This window comes from Hylaeus anthracinus, unplaced genomic scaffold (genome assembly GCF_026225885.1).
Source record: "Hylaeus anthracinus isolate JK02 unplaced genomic scaffold, UHH_iyHylAnth1.0_haploid 11989, whole genome shotgun sequence".
NCBI lineage: Eukaryota > Metazoa > Arthropoda > Insecta > Hymenoptera > Colletidae > Hylaeus > Hylaeus anthracinus.
In genome coordinates this window covers 4,236,622-4,246,924 of record NW_026534337.1, presented here as the reverse complement: position 1 = coordinate 4,246,924, position 10,303 = coordinate 4,236,622, and the positions used below count along the sequence as shown (strand labels likewise).

The 10,303-nt window shown below is 30.4% G+C and overlaps 1 protein-coding gene across 3 annotated transcripts; it reads left to right on the top strand.

Moving 5' to 3' along the window:
* The first annotated feature begins 62 nt into the window (after window positions 1-62).
* Window positions 63-10,277, top strand: LOC128888025 (WW domain-containing adapter protein with coiled-coil). 3 transcript variants are annotated; one of them, XM_054144616.1, is made up of 13 exons: window positions 64-252; window positions 460-493; window positions 3,684-3,924; window positions 5,129-5,214; window positions 5,781-5,861; window positions 6,340-6,538; window positions 7,776-8,117; window positions 8,358-8,584; window positions 8,973-9,114; window positions 9,204-9,427; window positions 9,519-9,646; window positions 9,751-9,830; window positions 10,048-10,277. In XM_054144616.1, the coding sequence occupies exons 1-12, from the start codon at window positions 212-214 to the stop codon at window positions 9,827-9,829; spliced, it is 1,824 nt and encodes a 607-aa protein (XP_054000591.1). In that variant the 5' UTR covers window positions 64-211; the 3' UTR covers window position 9,830; window positions 10,048-10,277. The 3 variants fall into 3 exon arrangements, with proteins under 3 accessions (XP_054000592.1, XP_054000591.1, XP_054000593.1); XM_054144617.1 differs by having other exon boundaries at window positions 63-252; window positions 8,976-9,114; window positions 9,751-10,277; XM_054144618.1 differs by lacking the exons at window positions 64-252; window positions 460-493 and having other exon boundaries at window positions 3,784-3,924; window positions 5,100-5,214; window positions 9,751-10,277.
* The last annotated feature ends 26 nt before the right edge of the window (window positions 10,278-10,303 follow it).

Sequence of the window (10,303 nt, the reverse complement as noted above, 5' to 3'; positions counted from 1 at the left end):
CGCCCCTGAGAAGAGAAGTTGCACATCGAAGCGCAGACGTTGCTCGAACTTTTCGGCTATAATAACCGCTAGCGGCCGATCACGTATGTGACATGGCGTCCGGGTAGAAAGAAAGTTGACTGTTAAATAAGCGTTAATGTTGTTTTTATGACATTGACCGACCGAAAAGGGAACATCCGAGGCCGCGAATTTCCCACAGATACCGGCATTGATGGTAATGCATGCGAGGAAACCACAAAGGATCAGCGATGGGTAGGGTACCGCCGTCAAATATCCAATCCTGACACAACCAACCTCTACTCACCTCACCTCTCATCTCCAAAGTCCGTCCATCCGACCCACTCGACATCACTACTACCGCCATTCGCGGGAGATTTTCCTCGATGGGAATTTCATTTACCATCCAGGAATACCCGCTGTCTTGCGACTTTACTCACCATTTATTCTGTATGATTTCAGGTACTTCGAAAAGCACCAGGCCCATCCCTATCAGGTAAATATCATTCGAGTAATTGATGTCGGGGGTTTCGGAGGGGGGTAATTCGTTTACAGTGCGATTGCACCAGTGCTTAGTAAACTTTAAAACCGAAATATTTCAAGACGCTAATTCGAATAATGGACGCGACAGTATATGCAAATAAAACAGTATTTCAAGTCTCACATGAAAAAAACGTAAGAAGTAAAGTAGTTTTACTTGAGTGGTCACAATAATTTCAATAAAAATATCTCTCTTTTTCGTTTCTATCTTTAAATTGCCAAACAAAAGGTTTTAGTTTTACTCTTGAATTGTTTAAATTATTCTATGGATTGTTTGGAATATTCCATGTCAATGAAAATTAGGCCAAAATGGACAGAAAAACTAAAATTATTATGCAGAGTAAAAATTGGGTAAATGTTCCAGTAGAAATATTATGTATATCGTTAATTTGAAAATTTACTTTTCGTTTCATGGTTAAGGCTTATATCCGAGTTACAAATTATTGCATTTCACCTCGGCGGACATTAAGCTCTTGTAACAAGATGCAGAACAATTTTTGTGTTATACAGCCTTACAATCTGTAAACTAAATTTTAACAACCAAATTAACCATGAATTTAATAAGTATCGGTTTGATCGTTGACATATTATTGTCTCTAACATTTTTATTTTTTTTTATTTTCATGATCATAAAAGATTTGAAACATTTATGTTACCTGTAAACAGAAAATGAAACATTTTTAATCTATTTCCTGACTCCTTAAATAACTCTTTTATTTCTTCAGTTTCTATGTATTCAATGTGCCATTTTATTTGCATTTACTCTTACAGTTCTTATTTTGAATAATATTTCTAACTATATTTGTGCTAAGGTTATAAATATGGTTATTTCAAAGAAAATTATACTTTCAATTTTACAATATCGTAAATAAAGTGATATTTGGTCATATTACTTTATTCACATTATATATTTTCAATGATAATGGATCAGACTTGGAGAAAAGTAACTTTTTTTGTTGTTTACTATTTAGAAAGTATGCATAACCTAGCTTTGGACAGTGAATATGGTTATACTATAATTTTTTTTTATTTTTGTTTAAGGAACTAAAATTTTCACAATTTCCTTGTGTTTTTCACTTTGTACATTGCATAGCCAATTGGGTTGATTGTTTTCATGGTTTTTTTATATTTTATGCATCAATTCCGTTTTTCTCAGTTCACTTTTAAACAATTTCATCTACAAGGAAACATTAAGATTTCTTGTTCTCAGATTTATATAAAACTTTGCATACAGTGTTATTTTTTGGTGGAGCTGTAAATAGTCACTAATCCAACCACTGGGGTTGATTTTATTCCTACCATTATTTTGATATTATTTACATTGCAAAGATTATCTTAAATTTGTTCTAAGTAATTTTCATAATTCTTTGATAAATCACCATCAATCTCATATTTATTTTTTGGATGAAAGCTTAACATTAACAATAGGTAATTTATTATATAGCGTATCAGATAGATGGGCAATGTGTAACAATTTTTAAATTTGTAGTAAAATGATTCAATCTTTAAACATATAGTAGGTAATCATTTGTATATTCTAATTTTAAAGGGTCAGTATCAAAACATTCTTAATCTAATGTACAACTTTTTGTAAAAACAATAGAATTGTAAAATATAATAAAAATAGAAATCATTGCATGGAAAATTGTCTTTTCATACATATATGAAAACATGAAAAAAACTAAAGGATAAACAAAAATTACAAGTAATTAAGACAAAATCTAAAACAATATTTAAAATGTAAATAATATTGAAATATTGGTTTAAAAATACTTTACCTAGGAAAAATAATATAAAAAGAACAAAAATTGGTTTCATAGGGGCTTAGACCAGAGACCCCTTGTTTTAAACCTTAAAAACTAGAGAGTAATATTGAAAACATTGATCTCCACTAAAAAATATTTCTATACAAATCTTTCCTTTTTAATGCATAGTATTGATAAAAAAATGTTACTACAAAATAATATTTTTCACTTTTCCATTGTTCATTACATTTTCCATATCTTTTGTATATATGTTCATCTGTGTTTTATTCATCTCTTGCCAAAAAGTGTTGCAGGTATCATGAATTTCATGGATATACATATTGCATTAGAATTATCTGTAATTGAATGTTAAAGTAATTTTCTTATCGTAATACTTTGTTAAAAATGTCTGTTATGACTTGCGTATTGTAAATTTTGTTTTCCTTTTCAATAAATACTTGGTAGTCTTTTTGCATTAAGTATGGATATATATTTTGTTACAAATGTTTAACATAATTTAATTGTAATTTATTTCTCTGCTAGCAAAACTAGTTTTCTACTAAATGTTTACATTATAAATAGAAAAAAGCATACAAATGTTTAAATACATATCTTTAATGAGTGTTTAACAGAAATGTATATATTTTGCAGATAGTTTTTCCTTCTGTATTTCTCATTCTGTCAACAATGTTAAAATGAAATTAATTGGTCTCTTCATATTTGCATTTAAACATTTTCCAGAGATGATTAAGATATTGTCCTTGAATATTGACTCAATTAATTAGTAATAAAAATGTACATTATGCATATTTATTTTCTTATTATATTATTTACAGTTTCAATTGATTAAGGTGTGAACAATATAGAGTTCTTTGTAGGTTTGTTATATGGGATATAAAAATCTTGTTTGATCTTGTAAACATAACCTCACTTTGAGAAAATCAATAATTCATTCTTCTACTTTATGCAGATTACTAACAGTACATTGGAAGTATTACATGAATGCATTGACGAAGCTTTGTTTATAGTAATTCTTTTAAAAGTTATACTCTTTATAGTAATTTAGTTGTGATTAATGTATTGAAGTCAGACTTCATATACAGACTTGCAGAATACTGTGTTAAACTTTGTTTAAGAAAAACAGACTACATTATTAAGTGCTATCTGTACAAAAACATTTAAAATAACTATATTTTTTATTTATATGAATATGTTATACTTTTTATAAATATTTTCTACTTGTTATTGTGATAGTGGTAATGATATAAATAATATAATTTATTTAATACTTAGTTTTATTATGTTAACATTTTTAATAAATGTAAGTTGCAAATATTTCTTAGAAATAAACAAGTTAATACTTAAAGAAAATATAGGAAAATTTGATGTATCTATTTGCAGAACGCAAAGTACAGCAGTTCTAAGGGTGGCTACTCCTCGTCGACGACATCGTCAGATAATCGTTACGAAGGACGTATGCGAGATTCCCCAAATGGCAACTCTTACAGTCCAGCAACGGGGTTGGGTATGGGCATGGGAACGGATAGAGACAGCCCTCGGAACTACACATCCAAGCCCCTTTACAAGAAGGAGAGAGAAAATAGAGACTATAAGTTATCCTCCTCTAGGGACAAGTATTCTGGTAATTAACTTTTAAATTCTTTTCATATTACTCAACTATAACATGAATAGCATAATGTATGACTAGACTGTGGATGTTTAAGCAAATTCATATTTTCTAAGATACAGAAAAAGAATAAAAAATATGTCTTATCTTCTCAATAGTAAAACATGCATATTATTGTTGATATTTTATATAGTTTTGCATTTCTACACATTCTAGATTTCCACATATTTTCATTTGTCATAAATGCATAAACATCCACAGTCTATTTATGACAGAGATGGGCAAAATTCTATTTTAATAATAGGTGATAAATAAACATGATCTATAATTATTTAAAAAAACTTGTACTTAGTAATGCGAAATGTAAGTTTATTTTGTATATTATGAATCGCAAATAGTTTATCTTTTATTCGTTATTTTAAATTTTTGTCTAGATAACAATTTTGCTCATTCTTTGTTTAAAATACTATTAATAGATAGAAGTATTTTTAATATCCAAGAAACATACAGTGATAAATTTATGAAATGGTATATATTGATTGGAAAGTTCAGTAAATACAGTTATTTTAAGACTACAAATGATACAGTCATTTTTGCTATAACCTTATAATATTATTTCTATAATATGAAGAATTTATTATATTAAGAAATATTACTGTTCATTTCTGTTGAGAAAAAAAGATATTTTTCATTGGAATACAGTTTATATTATTGATAGCTTAAAATACAATTAATATGTAATTACATACTGTAATAGTTTGATTCATCTTTATTACATTTACATTTACATTTTATATTTATTGCTTCAATAATGGTATTCTGATTATTACTGATTATTACGAGATGTTTAAGTATCAATGTCTTCTTTCATATGCCACAGGTAATTATTCAAAGTGTCATTTGTAAATGTAAATTGAATAGCTAAACACGCAAATATTATATACGCGTAAAGAATATTAATTAATTGAAAGATACTAAATATTAGTGATATATTATTTTGTACTTATCTTATGTAAAATAATTTTCAATTATATTAACAGAAGATTCTCATATTGAACAGTCATTTAATTGTGTAATAGAATACTGCGTTATAGCAAAATCAGTTGTATGACTTTTCTTTCCTTTGAGAATTAAAGTTTTAATTCTTCTTTCTTCAGTATAAAAACAGGGTTGTGTCTTAACATTTTCAGCTGTAACATGCTTGCTTGCATATGTGTAGATTGTGCACGATCCCCAAAAGACAAGAGAAGCCGTGAGAGCAGAGATTCAGAACACAGGACCAACCACGATAGGAGTAGTGGGGAAGTAAGAAATTTTTTTATAATTATTGAATTCGTCCAAAATGGATAATAACAGATCTTTTTTATCTGTGTATATGTCGTCATTACAAGTGTAAAGCATTCCATGCTTTTCACTTGTAAACTATTTCATTTTCTAATTATTGATTAAATGTGCCTAAGTTTTATATATACATTTATAGAAATAAATACTAAACATTTTCTTGATATCTGAAATGGACAGACTTTCATTTAAACGAATAAAACTTTTTATCGCGATGCATTCATACTATTCGTTCAATTAAACAGTTATTGAGAAACTTGTATTCGTTCAATGTGAAATACAGTGTGATTGTATTAATCAGTAGTTTGTATCAAGATGGAATTTTTGTTCATTTCTATTTATTATTATTGTCTTTAAAGTTTTCTTACACAATTATGGACTGTAGAATAAGTTGCACATGGTCACAGCCCTGAAATTCGTTTAAATAACTTGTATATCTTTAAGAATATGTTATTGAAACTTAAATACTATATGTAAACATTACACTTTATATATAATGCTTAAATGAATATTTATTTATGTTCTTACAGATTTTACATCCTATAAAATTATCATCAAATTCATCGAGAGAGTCTTCATCTCAGAGGAAACCATCACATAATTCCTGTCAGGTCAGTATCAATATTCACTTTAATAATTATTGATGAAATTAGTAATAAAATAATATATTCTTCAAACAAAACGCTGTCGCGTGTACATATCATTAATTAATGAAATAGAAAATAACCGTTAGCACAGACCAATAAATTTATTTTAAATGATTTATTATAAATGATGGAACCACTACGTTTAATATGTAAAAGATAATATGAGCAATTGGTTAACAATAATTAAACTTTGCAAATTAATTATCATCATTAATTAATAATATACAAATTAATACTTTACCAAGGTATTGTAATATACAAGAAGTGTTACATACGTCTTTCTCAAAGTGTTAAGACATTTTCAAGAATTGAGATTTGATAGGTGAACAGGATCAGCAACGTGGACAAATGTAATTTCAACTTTTCGAACAAGTTTTGGCATTTGTATAAATATTTTCCATCCATTCAATCGTTTCCGGAAATTTTAGAACAGTCTGTTTAGGACAAACGCGGTGATGAACGAGGAGGTGCAATGGAACGTTCTGCCAGGTTCGGTGATTGGTCAGAACACATGAGTTCTTCGGGCAAGAAGTATTATTACAACTGTAAAACAGAAGTTTCTCAGTGGGAAAAACCACGGGAATGGATTAGTCGAACAGATAATCGACAACGTCAGTCCAATGATTATTCTTCTAGGTCAAGTACGTCTAACAATATTATATCATTAAACTAACTTTTTTACTATAAAAACAATTCTATACAAATATTTGTTTACGCTATAATACATAGTATTGATTAATGGTAGCAAAATATACACTATTCAAAATAATTATATCACCTGTTTGACTAACTATGATGCAGGGTAAGTTACCCAATAGTTTAAAATCTGTAATATGCTATACAAGTTGGGTACTCAGTATTATTATACTATTGTAATAAATTATATCCTTTCATTCTTAATATTCCGTTAGTTATTACATTCCAGTGTTACATTGTTCAATCACGTGATTTTCTAATTGTTTTAAATAGTACAAGAGGGTATTCGAACCTTTTTTAAATGGCTTTATAAAAAGTAACATTGCATGAAAGAGTTTTTTAGCATTTTTAAATGTTGAATATGGATTATAATAATAACCACCTTCTTCATTCAAAACTGATTACATTACATTATATTAGTGATTAACACGTTTTATTTTTCTTATACATTCTTTCATACTCATCGATTAATTTAATTGCTACTGCTTTTCACAATTTTGCCATACACCCGACGAGAGATTATTGTTTATTGTTCCACGAAATTACTGTACAATTTAAGACTAGCTGTCGAGTAATTTTGATACTTAAAACAACAAAAAGTAACAAGTAATTTTTAAGTTGAAAGGTGAAAGTGTCAGCTCTCTCAAAGTAGCCTTCTTAGGATTTGATGCAAGTCCAGTTCCACCAATTCTGCCATTGTTAGAATGTCTTTCAAGACTTCCCTTTCTTCATGTTATTCAGTACAATCCCACCAGTTCCCGAATCTGAGTTGTGCTATATTTTCTATGAGTTTTGTCTTCATTCTGAGAAAAATGAAAAAGTCACAGATAGATTAGTTAGAAGAATAGAGGTTTCATCTTCCCTAGAATGAAAATAAACTGCCGCACATCTACGCAGTGATGGTAACATTACACACATGTTGTGTGAGCGGTTGTTAAAGTTTTTGACAGTGGCAGTCATGCTGGGATAGTTAATTAATTTTCAAAGAGATTACATCAAGGAAATGTAACTAAAGACATCAGGTTATGCCATTTTTTATAGAGCTAGCTCAGAAAATGTTCAAAACCCCCCTGAATATTTTTGTACTGTTAACACTTTTCGTTTTTATGACTAATGTTGACATATTCTAATAAGCATCAATCAGTATAGAAGATCTTGGTCTTCAATTTTCTTTGCTCACAGGTCACGATAAACATTCCAACTCGCGGTCAAATAGCAGTAGCAGTGTGCGAGATGGTAAATCATCACGTCAGTCCGACAAACGTGAATATTGGAGTTCATGCAGTGGAAGCGGCGGTGGTAGTAGTAGAGACGAAGTTTCAGTTAGGGAAAGGGAAAGAGAAAAAGAACGGGAAAGAGAACGAGAACGAGAAAGAGATCGGGAACCGTGTAGAGAAGATGCAGGAGTGGAGCGTCAAGCTCAGGATATGGACATTTCACCGGGCGATTCTACACCGACCTCCGAACCTCTCACATCTTGTACCCACGATCCACTGCCGCAAGGTCCTGTTTTGTTGGCCACTGGTATGTCCGATTTAAGAAGATATATTCTTTTTCTTTTTCTTTTTTCTGATCAAAAGTTGGTAATATTTGTGATTTTGTGTTCTTTCTAACTCTGTTCATATATCAAATTCGTTATAATATATAAAAATTTGAAAAAAATAATAGATTTGTTTGAACTGATATAAAGGCTACTCCCTAAGCTATATAACAGTGACGAATCAATGGAGAATAGTAGTAATAGATTGATAATTGATGTTACAGCATTACCTCGATTAACATCACATCCACCATCGACACCACAAACACCTGGAAAACTTAATTCACCAACACAACAACAAGGAAATAGTAATGCTCCAGGACCACCTGTGTCGTTAGCAAATCTCCCGAGATTATTGTCTCAAATCACGGGCAACAAGGAACAGCCAGACATTACACCGCAGAAGGCATTGCAAACACTACAAACAGCCGCAATTCTGTTGTCTCGACAAGTATGCATACACTTATAATTCGAAATTGATTATTTCCTTAACGTGTTTAACCAACTAGTGAGTTAAACTGCTGGAAAATTATAGTAATTTTTTGAGGTACGAAGTCTCTGGACTTTTACTATATGAATATATGTATAATTAATCCCTTCTGATTATCGTTTACGTTTCACGATATCTTCAGCAAGATAATTGTGTTATTTTGTTCGTTTTCCATTAACAAATTTTCATTGTCTTTGGTAGTTCGAGTGTTAATAACTATAAGTTGTAATATATTATCATAAAAATAACTCCTCTTTATCAATCAAACGTGTAGACTCGGCGAAGTACGAAGTTTTGACATATGACGACCAATAATTATAAAAATTATATAATTATGTTATTATTTTAGCAGTCAACTAGTGGAGACCGAAATAATAGTGGAAATGACGTAATGGTCCCGCTAAAAGTTGATACAAGCGGCAATGTTACAAGTGAGGGACCACCTACTCCCACACATTCGGAAACCCAGGACTGCATCGATGCTCGAAAATGTATGTTGACAGTGAATTACGAATCCGCGTCATTCATGGTTATTATAGAAATAGTATCCAGTAGTTGTTACCTTATTGTTGTTTTGCAGTAACAAGCCCGGGGGGAACGAATTCTGGAGTACAAGGTCTAAGCTCATTACAAAGTCTTAGCACATTAGGTTCTCTTGGAAATTTAAGTAATACAGGTTTACAAGCATTGTCTAGAGTGCAGCCTCCCTTAACACCTTCTTTAACACCATCACTTGCTAATCACTATCGGGAAGATTTAACGCAACACGTGCGCGCCTTTCCTGCTGATATTCTTGAAAAACAGGTATACACATTTGATAACAAAATAATAAATTGTATTCACATGAATATATGTGTTTTACTATATAAAATATTTGAATAATTGTGATTTATAGGCACAGAAACTTAGCGAAGAAGCACACACAATGGGAAGTTTGCAGTGTACGAGAGTTTCGGCAGAATTAAAAACGGCACGGTCGATAGTGAGGCTGACAGAAATCCAGGCAACGTTACAGGAACAAAGGTATACGTTAATTTTTTGTCTTAACCAAAGCTTATCTGTTAAATAATCATCTTAACGTAGTCTAACAAATTCAACGCGATAAATTTTCTTCTTTAATATTCTAGGATATTATTTCTCCGTCAACAAATTCAAACATTGGAGGAACTAAAATCCCAAAATTCCTTCATGTCTGATGATTCTTAGTGTAAGAAACTTTATAAAGTAATTATAATTACAATCTATAATTAATTCATGCAAAAAATAAAACATAATTATTAATATTCTCATTAATATTGAATAATTAAGATTGTACCTAAATTATAATATCATGATAGAAGTGATAAATAGTAATGAATGTGGGCTGCCTAGAGAGGATCGGCTGTCTTATTTATCAGCTAACGAGTCTTATTACAATTAATTAGGAAACCCACCTCTCTGGGAAGCACAGGAGGCCTATCCAACACGCAGACACAACACTAAGTAAATAGAAAATGAATCTATTCTATCAGTTCATTGCAAACTATTGAATTGTCCACATCGTCTTGTATTACCTATGTTATACGTGTCAATGTTTCATATCCCAAGATTAAGCGGCATTTTAACTAGTTGAAACATTTTTGTTGTAAATCTCGGAATAAAATTCGTGCCAGAAGTTTTAATTCAGTTCTTTACCGCCAT

Excerpts from the sequence above, each read along its gene's own strand:
- LOC128888025 (XM_054144616.1), top strand. The coding sequence starts at position 212 with ATGGTAATGCATGCGAGGAAACCACAAAGGATCAGCGATGG. Across the intron at positions 3,925-5,128 it reads CTCTAGGGACAAGTATTCTG|ATTGTGCACGATCCCCAAAA; the intron begins GTAATTAACTTT and ends GCATATGTGTAG. Across the intron at positions 6,539-7,775 it reads TGATTATTCTTCTAGGTCAA|GTCACGATAAACATTCCAAC; the intron begins GTACGTCTAACA and ends CTTTGCTCACAG.